Source organism: Polypterus senegalus, chromosome 3, assembly GCF_016835505.1.
Source record: "Polypterus senegalus isolate Bchr_013 chromosome 3, ASM1683550v1, whole genome shotgun sequence".
Taxonomy (NCBI): Eukaryota; Metazoa; Chordata; class Cladistia; order Polypteriformes; family Polypteridae; genus Polypterus; species Polypterus senegalus.
The window spans coordinates 278,218,038-278,242,165 of NC_053156.1; the positions used below are offsets into that span (position 1 = coordinate 278,218,038).

Sequence of the window (24,128 nt, forward strand, 5' to 3'; positions counted from 1 at the left end):
TGCATATGCACAAAAATTTTGCAAACGCCTGTTTCCACAGTCACATCTCGATGTATGAAAACTAAACTTGCCGTAAAGCCATGAACACTTTCATGCCAGCTCAATCCCTGGCATACGCAAGTTTTCCACTCGGTTTTACAAACTGGTAGCACCCAGTGTTAAAGCAGTGCTGTTGTTCCATTGTGATTTCCCTTTCTTTTTTAGATCCACATCCCTGACGTGGCTTTATCAAATACACTGAAATTAACCGCATATCGTTTATTAGTTTAAGGCATTTGGTTGTAATTAACCTGTAACAATATAATGGTCCATGGAATGGCCAAACTATTCCAAATACCATAGCTGCTTTAGCGTTGTTACTCTCTCTGCACCACTCGGAGTATTTATCCCACTGTAACTGAGTGTGGAATCACAGCTCTACAGCAGCTGATCATAAAGAGAATTATCGGTATACAGTTTAAAGCACATGCTGCCTCAGCCATGTGCACAGTCTATTTGAACTGTTCCCATACAGCAAATGCTTCAAAGCCTTTCCTGTAGATACCTCGTGGTTCATCCCAAGAACTATAAACGCACTCAATCAGTCTATCAAGTACACCTGCTAGAACTTCTGTACTTATAAGTACAATTACTTCACTCTAAAATGGCGATACAGTTATAATATTGCACCTGAGCCATTTTATAAAGTGCGTATTTACATATGATGATGACTGGCTTCTAAGTTGATTACATTTCCAAGCGCTATCTTCTTGGAGCTCTTGATATCATTTTTAAGATGAAATGCAGCAAAGTATGTTTATTACATTATACAGATAAAATTTTAACATAATTTAAATAATCTATATTGTTAATAATTAAACATGTCAGGACACGGTGCCGCAGTGCTTACGAGGAGTTGTCGCTCCGTTCACGGATTGTTCCTGTCTCACGCTGTATGCTTGCTAGGGCTGGCGTGAACCTGGATGGATAGATGGATAGAGTAATTAAACATGTACTATGAAGATATTTCAATGTTCCTTAAAGGTTTTGAAGAATCGGTGTTCTCAGCTTACAGATGGCTTTACATCTATTACAGAGCTGATTGTGTGGCGAATAGTTACTTGGAGAAAGAAAAGTAAGGACAGGAGTCGGGGGTTAGTACATTTGAAAGAGACAGTACTGCTGCAATAAATTATTTAATCGAAGGTTGCACACGGCACAGCAAGCATCTCACGGGAGGGCTGGAACCATCTCTGGATGGAGCGCCAGTTTGTCACTATTACTGCGCCACCATGTTCCCATGTTCAATACATGCTTTAATTCCTATCATCATGAAAATATCAAGTGTACATCTTAGTATTTAAATTGTTCAGCGAGCTGTGATATCATGAATGTAATGTATTCTGTGTCCTGTTGGAGGAAGAGAAAGCCTGTTAAAGAAGCACATAGTGATTCACATATATAGAGCACATACTGTAGAAGAACACAAAGCATTAAACGTGCCACTTTGTTTACGATGGGATTTGAGAAAGTAGTAACTTAAACGATTTTAAGATGAAGTTTATGATGTTCTACTTTAATGACAAAGTAAGCTATGTGATTAAAGTGAAATTTTCGAGATTAAAGTTGACAATTCGTACATTTTTTTCCACTGTTTCCCTATTTTTTTTCTTTACTTTGTACCCTAATAAGCTTCCATATGACACTCAGACAGTGGGCCATGACTCGTCTTTTCAAATCTATTTTGCGACTTTGCTATCTGAAAACTTTTTATATTTCAGGCATTGTGCGACTTTGTGAACTTGAGCTTTCGAGTTTCTCTGACACTCTATATCACTCGATCAACTTCCTTTTGTTGTTTATACCACTGTTTAAATCAACAAATAGTATGTTTTACCTTGCCTCCACTTGTTTTTTGGTGAAATTCTTCTATTTGCCCCCAGGCTTTTGCCATTGTTTTTTCACAGAATGCAGAACTTAAGGGCTATTTATATTGATTTGCATATTCAAAGATGTGTAATTCTGGGACGAGACCGGTGGGATGGCAGACATGTGCACGTGCGTTACTTTTCACGCTGACCGGGATTTATAGAGCGGAAGAATGTGGAAGTTGGCATATGCACAGATTTATGCATCTGGATTTTTTTGTGCATACACACATTTCCACTTTTGTCCGTACACCATGTTTTAGTGTGAATTCTACCCACGGAGTTATGAATGATGCCACTGTTGAATTTAATCTGTTTGTGTAGATATATACAGTAATACATTTTCAACAGCTACTTACCTTCATCCCCTTTTTGAAAAGGACCTCCCTATAGGAAACACTATGATTTAGGACTTTGCTTAAATAGCTGTTATTGATAACTAGCAAAATACCCGCACTTCGCAGCGGCGAAGTACTGCTTTAAAATTTTTATTAAGAAGAAAATTAAACCTTTTTAAACTGAGGGAAAATATACCAATAATTATTTGTTTGTATACCACATTGTCAGTTCGGCACGCCGGTTGTAATATGACCAAGCTGTGCACTGAGCTTACTCTTGAGCATGCAACGTACAGTTGGCCATGTGAACAGTAATCTTGTTTCAAATCTCACAGCTTGGATTGCTGCTGTCATAATCGGTTTAAGTTTCATGGTTTGTTTCAATTACGACAGTATTTGCAGGGCTTGTGTTGAAGTGACATTCGGCATCTGTCAAGCATTGTAAGTATAAAACCAGTTTCATCGATAACTTCATATCCAGCTTTTGAGAGTTTAAACATTCATAAACATCAAAGTGAATGAATCTAAGATGTTTAAGAGGCATTGGTGGTTGTCGAAAGGTGTAAAATATTTGGCCATTTCGGTACACTTGAAAGCGACAACCGAACAATTCAGCGGCGGCCATCAACTGACATGCAGATCCATAGGTGAAGAGCTTAAGTATTTCACTCTTATAGTGCTCCTGTGTAGTATAATTATCTCCTGTACCATCATCAGTCCACACCTTGAATCTGTCCCAGTCATTCAATACATAAGACACAATGTTCCTCCGGATATCAAGAGTGAGCCTGATATGGCCGTGCAATATGTAACACAGAGAATGGAAAAGGTAGGTGCCATCTCCGGGCATGGAAACCACTCAGTAAGTGACAGTTCTTCTATCGATGGTGATCACCTCGATAGACATGTTAATAGGGGTACGGTTGGAATGATAAAGGAAATGGGTACCTGAACAATGTAAACTAAGTCTAAAATACCTACACAATAACTATAATCGTAATAAATGAACAATAAAACAGCGGAGAAGCCGTGGATTAAATAAAAAGAGAAGCCACCTATAAAATTTCATGAAGATGGGGCCATAAATAAGTTCAACATGGCGGACGTTGTTGACCGTTATGACCGTTACGCATAGAATTTCGAAATGAAACCTGTTTAACTTTTGTAAATAACCTGTAAGGAATGAGCCTGCCAAATTTCAGCCTTCTACATACACGGGAAGTTGGAGAATTAGTGACGTTGGAAAGTTAAATATGGCGGCTGACAGTGGAGTCATACCACCGAAATAAGTACATACATTGGTTTTGGTAGTGCAGGGAAGCCACCTACCAAATTTCATGAAGATGGGGTCAGCCTTCTACCTACACGGGATGTTGGAGAATTAGTGACGTTGGAAAGTTCAAAATGGCGGCCTACAGTGGAGTCATATCATCGAAATAAGTATGTACATCGGTTTCGGTTAGCGCAGGGAAGCCGCCTACCAAATTTCGTGAAGATGGGGCCATAAATAAGAAAGTTCAACATGGCGGATGTTGTCGACCGTTATCGACCGTTATGACCGTTACGTGTAGAATTTCGAAATGAAACCTGCTTAACTTTTGTCAGTAAGCTGTAAGGAATAAGCCTGCCAAATTTCAGCCTTCTACCTACACAGGAAGCTTTAGAATTAGTGATGAGTGAGTCAGTCAGTCAGTGAGTGAGTGAGTGAGTGAGTGAGTGAGTGAGTGAGTCAGTGAGGGCTTTGCCTTTTATTAGTATAGATCCATGTTTCAATAATCTGTTTTTAATCAATTGAAAATTCTGTTATGTGCCAGATGATAAAATTTACTTCCCAGGTGTTTAAAGTATGGTTCTGTTTTTGTAGGGTTTTGTTTCTATTATTTAAAGTTGGTGGGCTCTTTAAGTAGTGTACTGTGCATTTTATGGCAATGATGTATTTTTCTAACAATTTCAATCATTTACAAAAACTGCAATCATATTTCAGAAAATTTTTCCCTGTCCACAGACACTGATATAATGATGATCTGTTGCTTATCAACAGGTATCTCTGCCCATACTTTTAATGCATGATGCAGTTCTGAACAAAGCATGCCAAGTGTTAGCATAGGTGTCAGTGTATGAAGTACACAGCCAGCATCACTTTTATGCAGGGAAAGAAGAACATGCGAGATGGCACATTCTGGACAGAGCAATCCACAAGAGAGTGTAGCTCACTTACCTTGTGCTCACAGATGTGTCAGGGTACACAAATGTAAGAATAAACAATCAGTGCCATCAGATTGTTTATGTGATTCAATACATGAAATTGTGTGTGTATGTAATTCAATACTTATGCCAGCATTTTTAGGTAACAGTGCCTCATTTACAGTCATGTACACAGTTGCATTGTTCTTTCTATTTTTTCATAAAAAGACCACCATTTATTTATGTATTTATATTCATTATTGAGGCTGCCATGCCAAAAACCTTAAGACACCATCCACTGCTCTTCTCTTTAGTAAAGACTCGATCACTCAGTCCAGTACTGTATGTACCACTTCTTAACGTCAGAGTTATTCTGGCTGTGTACTTCATATTCCACAATGTGGGATAAAAGTGCAATACTTTTGAAAGTGAGTTTATGAAATAAGTGGAGTGGCAACAGTTTTCAGATGTTTTTTCTTCAGCACAATTGGTAAAGCACTGTGAGTGAATGTTGTAGGATAGGACTTATTGGTTGTTTTTTCTGTTTTTTTAAAAATAAATTTTATTTTGTCATTACCACGCATTGGTATAGAGTATATTTATATAAGGTAATACAGTATATTTATATAAGGTAATACAGCTAATTAATGTTGCTTTGATTGCATCAAACCTTACTTTTATACTGAGGCTCATGTTTTTAAAGAGCAGAGTGGTGGTGCTGAGGCAAGGGATCTGCACTGGCAATTGAAAGGTTGCCGGTTCGAATTCTGTAAACGCCAGAAGTGACTCTATTCCACTGGTCCCTTAAGCAAGGCCCTTAATCTGCAATTGCTTTATTATGGGTGTGATGTTAATCTGTATCCAGCCCAGACAGCAGGTCCTCCAATTTAGAGGGAAAACTTAGGAGTCGGTGGCAGGATTGGCACTCCAGCCACCGTCAAAAACCTCACACTGTTCCAGTGTGGTTCTCAGATGTCACCCACTGCACTCAGGTCCCAGTTCAGGTGGATCATTGTGTGGTGGGTGCAGCATCATTGCATGCTCCCAACCTCATGTTTGAAATAAACATAGTCGTCAATTGGATTTATCTATGGACTTTCGTGTTTATTTCTGTTCTGAATGTAGCCCTGTTTTGAGTTACCTCAAACACAGAAAATGTAAGTGTGACATTTAATACTGAAATGTTCTGCTTGTCTGCTGAAGATAGACAGCAATTCAAATCTGGGAAACAATGCTCAGTAATGTCAGTAACTGTAGCAGGAAATAATTTGTGGAGGTAAAAAGAACTTGCCAAAACAGTCAAGTACAAGCCAGAGGAAAGAGAGACAGTGTTCACACATGAGTATCAACATTCAGTGACGTTGTTTTTGATAGTACTAGGAAGTCTTTGAAGCAAGAAGATCTATATATATATATATATATATACAGTATATATATCTAAATATATCAAAGCTGCAACAACATGGGCATTTGAAGTGAAGCAATTTAGGAAAAGTCAAGGAAGGACAGGAGCATGACATGCTCAGTGATGAAATGATTAAAGAGTGAAAAACACAACACCAATAGGCGTTGGCTGTGACACTTCTACTGTTAAATTATTTTATCTCCCTACTTGTCACTTTGCCCCTGTAGATGAGCTGCCCCCTTGCAGAGGACTGGGCTGCATGAAGCTAGCATCTTAGATGGATTAAGACAATTGCATCAGACAATCAGTCACATATAAAGAAATGTATTTCTGTGAGAGATGTGTGTGAACACAGTTCATCCAGCATTTCTGTGACTTCTATCTGTGTAAAAGTGTGTTTTCCTGTTTTTAACTGAGCCATCTCCAGAAAGCAACAATGCAACCCAATAAATGACATTATTTATTTATAATTACAGCTCAGGTCACATTTCTGGCAACAATAATCAGTCCAGTATAGCTTGCAGATGCTTTCCTAACCCACAGGGACAGTTAAGACCATTGTACCATTATAGCTGACTCAAAACTAATGCAATCTCTCCTTCCTCATTAACTTGAATGCTTTACAGAAAGCTTGCTAAATTTCCTGAACATTTCCATATTTTCATCAAAGTCAGGGTAAAGCAAATTCTGCAGGGATCGCTGATCACTAATCAACACTGTAATAGAGATCATTGGTCCCTTGGCTAGGAGAAGATTGTTAATAAGATTACTCAATAAAGGCTGATAGGGATTGCTCAGAATAACAGAGGGACAGCTTTTAATCAACTAGAAGAGCACATAAGAATGAACAGCTGACTATACCTTGTCACAGGTGGGTTATAGCAGCCAACGATAATGTAGGCTAATGAATTTTTCACAATTAAAGCTAAAAAAAAAGTTAACTGCTTTATTCCTGCTGATGGGACAACCATGGTATGCCACTAAAGCCTTCAATAAGTCATAAGAGAATAGCAGTTACTTCTTAATGAAATGTGGAAACAATACATATTAGTTCAAGGCAACTTTTGAAGGATCAGAAGGAAAACATTGTTTGAGAGGTCAATCCACAATTTGTCTCAATGACATCAAAAAGGTCTTAGAGCAAATACGGGACCTACTCACAATTAGAAAAGCATAAATTATCTTTTATGTCTAAATATATTCCTGAAGTATGTGAGGGTGGCGTGGTGGCACTGCTGCCTCACTGCTCCACAATCCTGGGTTTAAAATTTGTGCCCTTCATTGATATGTGAGGAATTTGCACCTACTCTCCATATTTGCATGGGACTTTTTCCAGATACAATGGATTTCCTGTTAAACAATTAGACTTGTAAATGTGTGCATGTGTGGGCATGACAATGGACTGATGTCTTTTTCAGGGCTAGTTCCTGATTTGCTCCAAAGACACAAAAATTGCCTTTTTATTAATCAACTGGCTACAGTCGAAATCTGCAGCCAATGTGGCCTTTAATGACTAAGTTGAGAATGAGATGTATACAAAGTGTTAACATTTTTTAAACCATAAAACATTACATTGTGATTTTTCATCAATTTCTGAAGCTCAAAATTGGCCTCATGTGAGTGTAAGTATAAGTGCAGATGAACAGTATACAATAGCAACCCACCTAAGAAGGACACGCTTCCCAAGTGTCCACAGACCTGGAGAAGGCAGTTATAAAAATCAGTTCTGTGAGCAGAAAGCAAGGAAAGACGGACACAGATACAGCACTTAGAGGTCACTTCGATCATGCCACCTAGTTGCTAAAGCCCATTGGTCATAATGTGTGGCTGTCGGCACACCTTTTATATGGACACTGGCATTGGGTCGGCTCACTGAATGCAGCATACTGTGATACATAGGTTGTCCTTGGACCCTCTGTGAGCAGAGTGAGAAGGAATTGGGCAGAATGTTTGAGAGGACAAAGGGAAAAAGCAGCTGGGTACGCAATTTGATGTTGAACACCAGGTCAGGGCAGCATGGTGGAATTGCACAGAAGAAACCAAAGGTCCTTTTTAGGGCCATTCTCCAGCAATCAGTGTAAAGATGCTGATTCCATTCCTCCATCTCCATCTATCTCGTTACACTGGTCTAGACCCTGGAGATACTACAATATGCTACTCTAAATGACTCATGTGTTGAACTAGACCTGGAAGGTTTGAAAACATAAGGCTATGCTACCTATATTGTACATAATTTGACTATATGCTTTATTTTATTATGTTGATATAATTGATAATGTGGCATTGAGGGTTAGTGGCAAGGCTTTGGATTTCAGCATGTAAAGTTGTCAGTTTACTTGGTGCCACATGCCCATGTCACCCATAGTAAGATGCTTCCAGTACTGCAGTTGTAGAATTGAGCAATATCTCTGGTCCTAACAAAGTACTTTGAAACGTTGTTCTCTACACAAATAGCCTTTTGCAAAATAAGGTTTGTATTGCATATCCTCTTTATATATTTTTTGTCTTTAGCCTTTCTTATAGTCAAGGTTATTACAATAGGAAAATGTAAGATTTCATTTGGAAAAAAAGCCTCGTTATTTGAACAAAAATATCCTTTGTGATTCATATAGTCAATGTGGACTGAAAATGATTGATTCTAAAACTTCCAGTACCATTTTTAAGATTAAGTGGATTCAAAACTACATTAAATCAAAAGACAAATTATGGTACATCACTACGTTGTTTTTCAAAAAGTTGGTGGTACTGGATTCCTATTCATTTGCAATTTTGATGTTAATAAACTGTCCTTTAAGTAATCTGACTTTAATAAGCAATCCTCAATTTCTCAATTCATTACATACAAACACAATTCCTCCCCTCATATATATGTTACATGAAATATAATACTTTTCTTCAGCAGCTGGTTTAAAAATGCTATGTTAACAAATTTTTCCTAATAATAGCCATTTACTCCTTATTGAGAATTCTTATTGAAATCTGGACTCCCAATATCAATTAAAGAATGTGTAACTGGATTCGACACCATAATGTCCGGGCTTACATTCTTATAAAAGTAATCATTGTGGATTGAAAGATACATGTTGAGTTATACCTAATGTTGGAAGGTATGATTCGTTATTCAAGTCTGTGTTGTGCGGATGGTAATACGACTTGTTAATGTGAAAGATTGACAGGTCTTATACTAAATATGTAAAATCAAGAGAAACTGGCCTTTTATAAGCTACCTCAGTCACTAATTCAGAAAAGGGTTAGAATGAAAAACTGCAACCACAGTAGCGCTACAGGACGGGAGTTGGGTTTTACCAGTGGCCTAAGTGAATGTAAACCTTTGGGCCCAACTGCAGCTCCAGAGAGTCCCTCTCTTGTTTAGATCTAACAGCCTCGGGCACATTGAACAAGTGCTACCGGCAATTATGCCTTTAGAAAACGGGCATCGCGTATATAAATCGAGGATAACAGTTCTGAAGCATTTGCGTATAGCATCAGTAATAAAAAGCCCGAAAACGACACCTTTTATAGTTTGTCATTTGGCGTACGCGACTGAAACAGCAATGCATACCTAACGCAGTTTTCAAAAACTACAAGAGGGGCAGTAACAAAAGTCGCGCCCCTCGCGTCCATCACACGCGCGTTTCAATTTGTTCGCATTGACGTCATTTTTCTGGCTTATCCATTCGTGCTGATGGAGACAGGAGGAGCGTACCTGTACATCAGGCGCAAGTCGGCTTAGCGAACAGTTTCATTCATTAATTCTCCTCTGATGTTTAAAAAAAAATCTTAAAGTAGTGTGCACCTCTGAAACTTTGCCATAGCCACCGTGATTGAAAATTTTCCCGAGTTTCATATGCTTAAAGCATAAAGCTCTCAATAAGATCGCGACCGTCAGTCAGTCATTCGCCTTTTCTAGACTCCCCACTAGAGGCGCTATCCTCGGCTCGCGGCCCCGCTTTTTTTTTTTGTTGGAGATTCCGCCAACTGCGTGGTTGGAGAGAGACTTCCGGTCGGCAGCCATTAACAGTTTGTGGAGGCGAGAAGCTACTGGAAGTACTGGGAACAGAGGACTAGGGCAGGTAGTGATCCGTTGTGGGTTGTATGCTTATTTGGAAACGTTTCCTCTTCTAAAATACGAAATTCTGTTGTGTAATATCGCGGTAGAATACAGGCGGGAGAAACTGGGTATTCTGGGGTTGTTACGGCCTGCTAAGCTAACGAGAATGGCACCTTGCAGCGTCGGCCGCAGAAATATTTAAATAATTTAGTCGACGGTAATAGGGAATTTGTGTACACCTTTAGATGTTTAGTATACTCGGATAATTTTACTTCGTCCGCGCAAAGCTTATGATATAGCGACTTCTATTTTATTTTGCCCCATTGTTGAGCTCTTCATTCAGTCGGCCTGTATTGCATTGTCTTGGTTACACCCCGGTCATAATTTTTTTTCGAGTATCGTATGGCAAGTTTTTTCCAGGTAATCATGTTGAGGTTCTCGTGTGCCGTATTATTGTTGGAAATGCTGCATTGCGGTATTTCCGATCTTTCTTGTTTTGTGTCTTCTTAGTCCACCAGTTCGGGAATTGCATTGTAAAGCACGAGGCTGGCGGTTCGCCTCACGCAATCTGCGTCGCTCTTAATTCATCAGTAGTCGGTGCGCACATTGTAAAAGAGGATAGAATCTGCTGCAATGTAATGTACGAATCATTTTTGATGGTTTAAACTAAATAAATGTACATATTACAGGGCCAAAATATTAACTTCTCATAGTTTTGACAATTTATTCCTTATAGAGAGCAGCTTTGTATCTCAATTTTGAGATAAACGTAACTATTACAGGTTTGAAAGTTAAAACTTCTCAAATAGACCAATGTCTCTTTTTTTCAGTCTCTTAATCCCAGTTTATTCCTGAAAGAGAACTATTTTTTAAAATTTTAATTGGCATGTTTTCGAGGAAGAAGGGGATCTGTTTAGTGTAATTTTCATTCAAGAGAAACGTGTGCTATTGGAGACAAGACACCATATTATAATTAAGGATCTCAGTCTTAAATAACAATTAAAACTGGAAAAAAATTAGCGGCAAAAATCGGTCACTAATTAAGAAAATGGTTAAAATGAAAATATGCAGCCACAGTGGCCCTCCAGATTTAGGGTTTGACTCCTCAAATTTTTATATATTTATAAATAAAATAATCTGATGCCTTTGCTCCATTCTGCTGGTGTTATTCGTGAGTATATATGCATGGAGTTTGTGTGGCGTGGTGGTTAATAGTTTGGACTTCAAACCCTGAGATTATGGGTTCAAATCCTATTCCTGACACAGTGTAACCATGAAGTAACACTTCACCTGCCTGTACTCCAGTTTGAAAAACACATGTAACCCATTTTATTTAAAATGTTGTAAGTTATATTGGATAAAGGCATCAGGCAAATAAGTAAATGTAAGTGATTTTTTTTGGCTAGTTAGGAATGTGGTGTCAGGGAGTACAGGTGGTGTTACATTTAGGAAGGGATCTTTACTCATGGTCCTGAAAGACTGCATGTTTTTATTTTGTCTAAATTCTTAATAAGACTGTCCTTGCTGATAGTGAAATTTGGTATTTAACTATATTGCTTTTTAGTGCTTTTATTCATACAAGACCAATTTTAATTACATTGTAGAAATCGATGAAAGAGAAAAGGGGAGCTTATGAGATGAAAATCTACTCTGGTCTACAGAACATTTGGAAATTTTAATTACACTGTACAGTTTCAATTTGACTTTGGTGGATGAAAGCACTAACAAGTAATGTAATTAAATACTGCAAGTGTTTTCTGAATATGAAACTGGTTGGAACAAGATCCTTTAGGCAAATACACATCTGAAAATTAATGTTAATGTATGTATTTGTAACAGGGTTATGCAGAAAGACTAATTACAATTATTGCAGTGCTTTAAATATACAGATAGGTTCCGAACGATTATATAGAAATTGTGTCAAGCAGTAGTTCTAGATACCCACAAAACACTTTTTCATGCACAGTCTGATGTAACATGAAATAATTAACTCTGATCTCAAGAGGAGCATATTGTCTATCTCTTTTGTAAGTTGGTGCTGTGGGTCCACTACTGGCTAATGTATTACACAGGTAATGTAAAATGTTACAGGTTAATTCACCCGCCTGAGTCGTCACGTGGACACCCATCCCCACAATCACTTAACTAACCAGATTCCATTAACAGGAAATCTGTAGTGCTTTGCAGATTTGTGATTAATTTTAACTCTTCCCAATAATTGACTACTTGAGAAATTTAATTTGTAGTGCATTATCCTGCACATCCTTATCCGAGATGGACAGCCCATGGTAGAGAAGAATTTCCTTGTCTTTGTTCTGGGTATATTTTAAGGTAAGCTATACTCTATTTATTGTTGTGTTTTTTCTGTTACAGACTTAGCCATGCATAGAGACTCCTGTCCACTCGACTGCAAAGTCTATGTTGGCAACCTGGGGAATAATGGGAACAAAACTGAACTAGAGCGTTCCTTTGGCTACTATGGACCCCTGCGCAGTGTTTGGATCGCAAGGAATCCAGCTGGCTTTGCCTTTGTGGAGTTTGAAGATCCTCGAGATGCAGCCGATGCAGTCAGGGAACTTGATGGGAGGTGGGTGCCCATGCAGTTAGCCGTTTGTACGTTGTATGGTAGCACAGCACACAAAATATCTTTAGGAATCACATTTCCTAGAACTCCTTTATCTTCAGAATAAAATGTTCCTTTTGGAGTGGTATATATTTGTATTGTTAAAGTCATCACTTATTAAGTAAACAAAACAGTGATAAAAAAAAGGCGAAACAGTAAAACTCTTGAGTGTCAAAATATAAATTTACAATGCATTTTAAAAATAAGCTTAAATTATTTAACTACACACTCAAAGCTGTTGTGGTTTTCTTTTAAATTTTAAAGCATTCATTATGTCTCCACTAGAGATTCCTCTCATCATGATATTACTGATAGCCTACATGATTTCAGGACCTCCCAAGTAAAAATCTCTACTGTGATACTAAAATGAAATGGGAAGGTATTTGTACATGGTGCAAAATAGACCTTTTGGAGTATTTACTGCTGCGTTTGCACACGGTTCTTCTCAAAATTTGTCATTTCTGCTTATATAATATCTTAATATTTGCATATTTTTTCTTAATAGCTGGCACATGTTTTTCATTGGTAAGTCTGTTGAACTAGGCACCCAACCCTTTATAATTAGTGTCAGGGTGGAGACACCAGGTTTACAAGTTCTGGTTCCGATTCTGCCTTCTCTTTCTAACAGCAAATCAGTAACAAGGGATGTCAAGTTTAGCCCTTAAAGATGTCTGTGTTGTAAATAACATTGTGGCCTCATTAATTTTTAAATTAAAATGTGCACAAATCAATATGTGAAAGCATAATTTGCAGTTCTTTGGTTGGAATGGGAAAAACTATATTAGGTTTCAAACATAATTCCACCCTTGCAAAAAGTTTTGACAAGAATGATGAGAGAGATTAGTATGCATAGTGTAGTTTGAATGAACAATTTTTATAAACAAATAAATGTTGACTGAAATTATTTAATACCTACATTATTCAATCATGTGGTGGTATTTGATACAGCGCTCATAAATCTAGGAAACTGTCAGATTAAGTTTTAATGTCTCTTCAATGTATTGGCATATAGCACTGAATGGAACCAATAGTCTATAATTGCAACTAGACCTTTTGAATTGCAGTTATAAAAGTATATATTTTTAATCTAACAGCAATATGAAGACTGCTTTTATTCTGATAATGTTTTGCAATTTTAAAAAAAGGTCTGCAATTTCTATATGGGTAATTTTACAAAGACAAACTTTTTATCAAGGAGATTGTGATTGGTGGAAAAAAGTTTAAATGAGTTTCTATGTTTTGCCTTACTAGTCTGGCCAACATTGTTTATTACTTTAAATTTAATCAAACACTATTTTCACCTTAGTGTGTCAAAGGAAGGAAGGATGAGATAGTTCAGGATTGTTTTTCTTTTCTGATATCTTTAGTTTCATAGTCGGATTTAAATGTATTTGTCAGTCAGAACTATTCCTAACTTTGACACAATACATTTAATCAGATAGTGCTGCTGGCACTTTTAGTCTGGGCATAGCAGTACAAACTTCTATAAAGTAGTTCTTTTTTAACTTGGTATCGTAAAGTTTGGCCTGTAAACTAACTGATAATCTGTGGAATAATCTAACCCCTCCCCACGTCCATATAAACCAGTTTACTATTACTTTAATCTTTTGTTATAGTCTCTCTCACACAAGCTTTCTCAAGCAATGTGATGTGTGTGTATTTTGCTGGCGAACAGGAAAATAATCTTGTAATGAGCTGGACTAGTTAAAAATGAAAGCACACAGATTTCTTGCAATATAACTGCATTGGATTATTGTAGTGAGCCTAGAAAATTTGAAAATATCAGATTCCTTGTAGGAGTTATTTGCTTATGGATGTATATCGTTACATATAGCTATGAAGGTGAATAGAGAAGGGAGGTGTACACATCTCAATATATTTAGCTTTTTTGGTAACCTCTTATTATCCCTTTTAATATTACTTAGTTCTTTCATGTCATGTTGCTCTCTTTCACCCTGTTTCTCACTAGATAAACAAATATTTATTGTACATAAATTAGATGGCATTGTTTTGTATTCACTAACTCAAGTTCCTACAAGCTTAAAAGACCCCCATCCTAATAGATAAAAAATAAAACACTGACCAGTTACGTAGTTATAGCTAAATAATACACTGACCAGGTATGTAGTTACAGATGCAAGTCATGTGTGTGAATCTTGATAGAGTAAACATTCCCAAAACTTTCCATAAAGCATCAGATGACTTTGGATGCTGTTCCTTTCCTTATGGTGCAAACAGTGTGAAGTGATCCCCTGCCTAGTTATTAGAATGGGCTGATATTATTCAGCAGACATCTTTCTCAAAGGGAAAGTGATAAGCAGTGCAGACAATTTATATTTGTCAAATCTTTTTTCTCCTCAGTGTAGATTTGCCAATTATTATTGTTAAATCGCCTTGCTGCCTCATCCCGTCGCTTCTTCTGAAGTGCCTTCCTGGACTTCACCACCAGTCAGCTGATCACTCTTTACCAGGAAGACGGGGCTCCTCGAGGCCTAAAATTGCTTCCCATCCAGCAGGGGGTCTCCCAAGCATGACGCAGTGGGGGTCTGGGTCTATTTTGTTTCCTTTACTCCACTCCTCATCTCTGGGACAACTAGTGCCAACCAGCAGAATGCTCACTCTATGAGCTCAGAGCTAAGGTCAGCAGGCCTTCTGCAGCCCGGATTCACACCTGCAGGCTCCAGATATCTCATCCTGTGCTTGCTACAGTCGTGACTTCATTAGGTGAGCCATGACCAGTCACTAAAGGTAAACACTCGCCATGGGTAGTCTTGGGGGCACGGTCAAGCTGCTGACAGCCTGTCAAGGGAACCATCTGAGAATATCTTCTAGTCTTTACATTCTGCTTGCGCTGCTGGTTTCATTTTTGGCACCTGCTGAAGGCTATCTTGCTAGACTGAAAGATGCCGAAATGTGAAAGTCTGACTTAACCAGATTGCTCTACATCCCCAGACTGGAGAGGATTGTGGGTATAAATGGGATTTCTTGAAATAAAGTGCACATTTCTTACAGGTGAAGTTGCCTGCCATCCGGTCCTGTGCCAGTACGTTTGCACGTTCCAAGAGTGCTCTGCATGGAATAGGATGCTTCATTATGATTGTTGATTTAATCTTTGTTGTTATACAGGACACTTTGTGGATGCCGAGTCAGAGTAGAACTGTCCAATGGAGAAAAGCGTTCACGTAACCGGGGCCCACCACCTCCTTGGAGCCGACGTCCCAGGGATGACTATCGTCGCAGGAGTCCTCCACCTCGGCGAAGGTAAGCAACAAATATCTGAATTACAGTAGCAATACACGTAGTCTACCTAAATATAGCTCAGACATTGTGGCTGGGCAGTCTATGCAGTTTCTGATTTTTCTCTCTCTCTGTAAATGCAAATTGCTAGAGATGTTTCATACTCCAGGTAATGATTGTATTAACAGAACTCCATTATGACACTAGCTGTGTATTCTTGTCTTTCAGATCCCCACGTCGACGGAGCTTCAGCCGTAGTCGCAGCAGGTAATGTTGCATTCAGTAGCTTCTGTTGACCGTTGAATTGAAATTGGACTTTCAGCCTTGAGCTACAGTGTAAATCTACTTTGTTCACCATGAGTTTTTAACCTTGTCTGAAATTGGAGGTTTTCTGTTCTGTCGTGCACTACCCAATATGTACTAAAATGTTCGTTTAAGGCGACCATATGAAGAAGCAGTCACTGGGCTACATGAAATTGCAAACTACATTTGAGCAGACATTCAAAAAAAAATTACTTATTGCAAGTTGAATCCTCATTAAAATCTTTTCATTTTATGCCATCAATATGTTTTTTTTTTTTTTTTTTTTTTTCCCCCTTAGTCTGCATTTAAGTCAGTGTAATGATAGCAGTCAGTTTGTAATGCAGTAGTACAAAGTACAACCAACGATCTTGCACAGCTGCTTGGTCTGAAGCCGCAGCTTCTCCTACTCTGAACTAATGCAGAGTGTAGTATTGAGTTCTTATTTATTTATTTATTTATTTACTTGTTCTGAGAAAGTGTGACTTTTAGTTTATTTTTTTACCAATAAAGAAGACATTTTGCTATTGGTAATCATTTGTGACAGCATTCAATATGACACTGAATTAGAAATCCGTAAATTAAAGACTTTATAGATACTGTCTGTTAGTACTGACAACAAAGCCATGTTTAATTAATAAAATGCAGAGGATGAGATGAAAATCAAGCCAGCGGCAAATGGTTTCTGTAACTAAGAAAGTTGCAGTGCATTTCACTGACATGAAAGATTTATGCCAATTATATAAGGACTAAAAACAGTTATGCCCGTTATATAAGCCCTTGTGGAGCAGTAACAAATTGTGTTTCATTTAGTTTTACTCCTGAAATGTTAATGTTTACAAAATGGTCACACTACTGAAGGAAAGTTTATAATTTAAACAGCTAAATATTACAAATTACAGACATTAATCAGCTTTGATCAGTGGCAGTTTATTCTGCAAAAGCACTCTTTTATTTAAAGTGGTTGTACAAGCAGTTTTGTTTGCCATGTTAATCATGATTTTGGTCACGATTGTGGGGTTTTATTTATTGCAATGCCGGTAACTTCTTTGCAAAAACACTGCAAAGTTGTTTTTTTTTTCTTGTTTTAAATTGGTGTTTTCACATGCTCTGTAAAGTACCTAATGATGGTGTGCTTTGTGAAGTATAATGTATGGTAGTGCTTTCACTAGAAGCCATTACTGACTTTCTCATGAAGTTTTCATATTGGATAGATATAGATAGATACTTTATTAATCCCAAGGGGAAATTTACATACTCCAGCAGCAGTATACTGATAAACAATATTAAAGAGTGATAAAAATGCAGGTATAACTGACGACAACTTTGTATAATGTTAACATTAACAAACCCCGGGTCAAATTGAAGAGTCACATAGTGTGGGGGAAGAATGATCTCCTCAGTCTGTCAATGGAGCAGGACCGTGACACAAGTCTGTTGCTGAAGCTGATCTTCCGTCTGGAGATGATCCTGTTCAGTGGATTCTCCATGATTGACAGGAGCCTGCTCAGCGCCCGTTGCTCTGCCACGGATGTCAAACTGTCCAGCTCCATGCTTACAATAGAGCCTGCCTTCCTCACCAGTTTGTCCAGGCCTGAGGCGTCCTTCCTCTTTATGCTGCCTCCCCAGCACACCACCGCGTAGAAGAAGGCGCTCGCCACAACCGTCTGATAGAACATCTGCAGCATCTTATTGCAGATGTTGAAGGACGCCAGTCTTCTAAGGAAATATAGTCGGCTCTGTCCTTTCTTGCACAGAGCCTGAGTATTGGCAGTCCAGTCCAATTTATCATCCAGCTGCACTCCCAGGTATTTATAGGTCTGTACCCTCTGCACACAGTCGCCTCTGGTAATCACAGGGTCCAGGAATGGCCTGGGTCTCCTAAAATTCCCCACCAGCTCCTTGGTTTTGCTGGTGTTCAGGTGTAAGTGGTTTGAGTCGCACCATTTAACAAAGTCCTTGATTAGGTTGGTATATTCCTCCTCCTCCTCCTCCCCACTCCTGATGCAGCTAACAATATCAGTGTCGTCAGCGAGCTCTTGCACGACGCAGGACTCGGTTGTATTGGAAGTCTGATGTATATAGGCTGAACAGGACCAGAGAAAGTATTAAAGTATACATTTCTTTTCCCTAAATACATGTGGCTGTGGCTACTTATTTGTTACTTTCTCAAGTAAACATGGCTTTCAGGGAGACTTGTTAATGTGCTGTTTTCAGTTTATGAAATTTTGCTTAATGTTTCTCTCTGAAGTATATGCAACAGTTACTCAATTTATTCCCCGTACCTGTAACAGTTCGTTGGTAAGTAACTTTTGGGATAGAAATTTATTTTTGTTTTGTTGTAGCATGTGAAGTAGTGAATACTGCAATATTCAGGTGAATGTAGTAGACCAAGCACCGGCACATAAGAGGTCTGAATCATAATTCACTTAACATGCTGACAACACCCAAAAAAGAAGCAATAAAGATTGACCAGTCAAGTAATTTCAGTTTTTTCTGCATATAAATGTTTCACCCTATTGCATACAACAGGAAGGAGAAAGTGAAGTGCAAGCTTCTCCAATTTCTTTTTGATAAAGTCAAAACTGTTCAAAGTATGAATCATCTTTGAAGTACCTACCATCATGTACTCTGGAGTTTTCAGGTTATACTGTTGCATACTAGATGACTTTTCTGGTTAAAAAAGAGTTGACTTAAACTTTAATAGACTCTGCAAAACAACTTTCAAGGAAAGGGCTGTTTTTTTCTCACCGAACAAATGGCTATTCCTTTTATTGATGACAAAAGTATAGATGTCAAACCAAAAGCATAAGTAGGCTGATACTGGAAGTGTTATGCAAATGTGAGATAACTATCAGAAAAATCCAGTAATGTCACCAAGTGACATAGAGTTGCAATACTTGGCACTGATTGAAGACATTTGCAGTTTCAAGGTCAGTTTAGGAAATAGAAATTGTGATAGATGGTTGTGTTAATCAGACATTTGTATATTAATGTGCCAGTTCCTACTATACAGTTTTAAAGTTTACTCTGTTTTAGAGAATAGTAAGATTTAACAGACCCGCATGTTGATTTTCTGCACTTACATTTTCACAAACCAAAAAAAACCTGAACCAATTTGAATGAGTGCAGTTGTGTGTACAACTATATCTGAATAGGCACAGCTTTTTATCCAGGGCGGGTTCCTCATTTTCAACTGATCCTTCTAAACTGTGTGATTGAAAAAGTAAACGAAATCACTAATGACTTGCAAAATATTCCGAAATTGAAAACCCCTAAGAGTACAGGGTCTTTTTTTTTTTTGCGATGGTTGTTGCGACTCATTGAAATCCTGTGAATTTATTATTTATAATGTGATCTAATGCAATGGTCGTTGCCCTTTCAACAGGAGTTTAATTCAGATCAAGCTACAAGTTGCTCCCTGCAGTTTTTAAACATGTATAATAATTCAATTAAGTATGAGAAGTTTGTGAGGCTTTTCTTGCCTGCAGTATCCATTTATTTGGCTTTAATTGCTAATAGGTGAGCAGGCTTAAATGCTATTGAGTTATGCGTGTATTGTTGGTGTTATGGTTCATTTAAATCAGGAAAGATTTAGTTGGAAGTATTGGGAAACATTTAACATAGTGTTGGGCGATGTGAAAGATTTCTGGTCATTTGGTTATCCCCTTAAATATCACTGGTTTTGTTTTCGCTGAGGTGTGGAAATTTAGAAAAGGGGAAACCACCACTCCTCCAGAATGCCCATTTATACAGAAAATTAATGGTCAGCTAAAGGCTGGAGTTAAATTATTGGGACCTGTTTTGTTTTTAAGAACCCATGTGAAATTCTTTTTGGAATAGTGAAGGGGATATGTGAACCACTGATTGCACTGCTGCACAAAGTCACATCTCTTAGGGAAGCCGCATGTATGTCTCCTGCACAGCTGATCTTATTTCCAAACACACTGGCTCACGGATGGTTTATTCCAAAAAGATTAGATTAGTTGTTTTAGCAGGTACCAAAGGCAATATAAAATGCTGGCTGCAACACAATTTTTGACAAGTCTGTGTTTTCAAAATCTCATATCTTCTTGCAGCTTTGGCTTGAGCTGTCACAATTATCTCTGTCTCTTGCATTTTTTTATTTTTTTTTTTTTAACAATACGCTTCCAAAGGCTTCTTCCATGGTCATTCATTATCATCAAAAATATAAACTGTACAAAACAGCATGTCTATCATTATAAGACTTGCAACAGAAGAGATTGTCAGATTACTAATTTGCATTTTGAGAGGAAAAATGTATCAGATTTGTACTTTTCTGCCAAAATAATACAGTGCAATTACAGCTTATCCATATTTAATCAGGATCCAAGTGCTTATTGTTAATGGGGTATTAATCATTTGGTTTAAATCTTAAGAAGATAAACATTCGTCAGCGATGTAAGTAATCGATCGATTGCCATTGATATCGCCTATCGGTGCAAGTCTCCTAGAAAATTGAGAATAATTAGTCTGTGGCATTCCCACAGTAAAACTGGGACCATTGATAGTCATTTCTGCTGTCCTTCATTCTCCTACTTTTTTAATCCATTTCAGTATTGCCTTGAGCTGAATACTACCCTAGCGGCATTGGGCACATAGCTGCAATCAACCGTGGACAGGATGCCAAACCATTACAAAGGGCATACATTAAAGACACACATTCAGTTGACAGTCTGTACAGATATATAAATGCATACTGAAATAGCCGTATTCAAATTTAGTAGATAAGTACCAGGCATCTGTCCAAGTATATTCACTCACCCATGACCAGTTTTAAGTTTCAGTTAAATCTAATGTCTGTGTTTGTGATAAAAGGTAGCAGTCTTCTTTGTAACTACTCCTTTTGAATTAGTGTTTTATGTTTCTAGTGCTCCAGATAACAAAACTGATGTGTAAATTGATTTGGATAAAAGTGGTTAATCGTGAATCCTTAAATGAAGTGTAGGTGCCTTATTCTGCTAAGAGTTTTTAGTCAGACGTGTTTGCTGTCGAACATGTAATGCTGAATGGGGAAAAAGTAATCTATATCAGTGAAGTGTTTTTGGATGCTGCCATCGTAATGTTCTGTGTATTAATTCAGTTGAAGCTTTAAGGTTTTAAATACAACTATAAAAACTGGGTTCCAAGTATTCTTGTATTTACTGATTTAATTTTTAGATTGCAGGGTTATTTTTCAGTTTTTAAAATCAGTGGCCGAAAGGCCTAGCCAAAACCTGTAAAACAGCCCCAAACCATCCAGATTTGTCCATCAGTCTACCAGATAGTGAAGTGTGATTCATCACTCCAGAGGAGTCCAATGGCACTGGACATTACAGCTCTCCAGCCACCTCTTTTCATAACATGTTGCAATTCTAGGTTGTGTTCAGCTGCCCAGCTGTGGAACCCATTTCTTAAGCTTCTATGCACAATGCTAGGGCTGCTGTTGCTTCTAGAGGCAGTTTAAAACCCTTGTCTACCATTGATGATGATGATGCTCTTGGACACTTCCACTTAAAAATAATGTTTACAGTTGACCTAAACAGATCTAGCAGAGCAGATATTTTATGTACTGACTTGTGGCAAATGTGGCATCCTGTATGACTCATTCTACTGCTAATGTCTGTCAATGGTGGTTGCCTGGCTGTGTGCTCGATTTTATGCACCTGTTAACAATTATACACCTGAACTCTGATTGTTTCGAGTTAAGGATTTGGCCATGTAGTGTGTGTTTTTGATAAATATTTTTACAAACCTATTCCTAATTATTATAGTTTGCAGCAGATGATAATTTTAATTGATATATTCGTACTTGCCAGCTTTTCCTGTGTCGGTGTTTGTAAATTTTAGCTTTTGTATAGCCTCACTCAAAAATATGCATATGATTTTTTAAAGATTTGTGCATTTATTGTATATGTATTTCTATTAATGGATTTCATTTGTACATTTTTTTAATCAGATCTTTGTCAAGAGATAGGAGGAAGGAACGTTCTTTATCTAGGGAGAGAGACCATAAACCTTCTCGTTCAGCATCTCGTTCTCGTAGGTAAGTAGATAAGCAAATAAGTGTATAGGCTAGCAGAAACAAAGAACATGCCAGTAACTATAATTTACATTAACAGTAACATAATATAGCAGGTCATTTGTGGCCTTTTCTTTGCCTTATTCCCTTTACCTCTCTACCTAGCCATCCCTTTCCCTGCAGCCCACATGCCCAAACCATTTTAGTCTGTTTCTCCCCAGAACACCTATCACCTCCACACCAAGGCTTTTCCTTAACTCTGTATTCATTTTCTTCTCACCATGTGATACTCCACTTATTCATCAGTCTGATCATTCTCGCCTCTGTTCTGTCCAGCATTCCTTTTTGTTCTGCTTTCATTTGTCATGTCCCACATGAATAGAGCATTCTACCGCTCACAAACATTTCTCAAACTCTATCCTTCATTGTTAAAAATGGTTCTTTAGAAGTAAGAATTGGGGACTGCTCCTGGAATATTATCAAAGCACTTTTCCACAGTCATTATTTCTGATATGCTTCTACCTACATCTGTGCTAGAGTCAAACATCCCCTCTTGCATGTTATAAGTATGTAAAGAGGATTAGACTGAAGGGCATATTGCCTGAAAAATCTCTTCTAGGAAACCCACTTAATAATGAAATTATTTAATGCTCACAAAGTGAAAATAGTTTTCCAGAATTTGGTGAACATAATATTTTATTCTAAAACCTGTTCTGTAAAGCAGTTATGTCCTTATTTACCATTTTGTTTTACAACCCAATTTCAACCTCTTTTTGCTTTTAATATGGGGAAAAATGATGCTGTACCTTTTAACACTTTAAAAGATTTCTTTGTATTTGTTAATTCAAATTAATGTAAAGTTCACTATTTTCTTTTTTCTCATGCAGTCATTCCCGGTCACGTGAAAGAAAATGAAGGCTGATGTTGGAGACGTTCATCAACGTTCCACTTTAAGCACTAAATGTGCTATCCTTTTATCCTTTACCCTTCAACCCCAGTTTTATTTTTATTATTATTTTTTTTTTATACCTGCTTTGTTCTCAGTGTTGATTGAGGCAGTTAGAGCGTCACATGTTCTCTCATGCAAGAAAATACGATGAAGAAAATGCATATTTTCCTGCTGAGGTTTTATAGAGATCTTTATAGAGATCTGAAAGTAGAATTTTTGTTTCACAGTCTCTTTTATAAAAAGTATTCGCCGCCTCATAAGGTTATACTTGTTATTCATGGGCTGTTGTGGTTTTTTTTTTTTTTCTTTTTAATTAGTATAAATAAAGGTGTCTGAAACCATCAGAATGTATATTTGTGTGATTTCTTTACTGATATCTTTATATTCAGCAAGATAAACTTCATTCTCAAAAATGGATCACTAAATGAGACCCACAGCAGCACTCTACAGCTTGTCATAGAAGTCAAATTTTATGCAGATTACTGAAAACTGCAATATTTAGCAAAAAAGTTTTATGGCCTCCGGTGACAATTGACCATTGCATTGTCCGACAATGTGGCCATTCAAGGTTTGCAGAGTTCTGGAGCTAATCTGCTACATGCATAGAAACAAGTTGCATTAACTATGCCTTGACTGTACGGTATACCTGCAATTCCACAAATATTTCGATCTACACAGTATTAATTTTTAAGTAAAAAAATCCCTATGTATGGTACTTAAACACTTTTATTACAGATGAAGCCATTTGTGCCAGATAAAAGTTCATGTCTTCCTGGCATAGCAGTGTGTCATTCAAGCAGCCTTTATTTAGTGCCTCTCTCTAACATTGATGTATACATAAACAACAGGTTTACAGAGCCAAAGATGGCAGTTTACAAATATTTATCTTCCAGTCTAATTGGGCTAGAGAGGATCAACTGCCCAAATTCAGGAGTGCAAAACTTGTGGAGAATTATCCAAGAAGACTCAAAACAGCTTCTGCAAAGTACTGAATACTTAACAAAAAATTTCAGTTTTTGATTTTTAATAAATTTTCAGAATTTCCCAAAAACATTCTCTCACTTTATCATTATGGGTTATTAAGTGTAGACCAATGGCAAATTTATCCATTT

The 24,128-nt window shown here is 37.6% G+C and overlaps 1 protein-coding gene across 1 annotated transcript; it reads left to right on the plus strand.

Annotated features, from left to right (window-relative positions):
• Positions 1–9,792: 9,792 nt before the first annotated feature.
• On the plus strand, positions 9,793–23,302 carry LOC120526214 (serine/arginine-rich splicing factor 3-like). Its single transcript, XM_039749257.1, has 6 exons — positions 9,793–9,907; positions 12,259–12,472; positions 15,635–15,769; positions 15,974–16,012; positions 22,005–22,091; positions 22,955–23,302. Exons 2-6 carry the CDS (start codon positions 12,267–12,269, stop codon positions 22,980–22,982), a joined length of 495 nt encoding a protein of 164 aa, XP_039605191.1. The 5' UTR covers positions 9,793–9,907; positions 12,259–12,266; the 3' UTR covers positions 22,983–23,302.
• Positions 23,303–24,128: the final 826 nt, after the last annotated feature.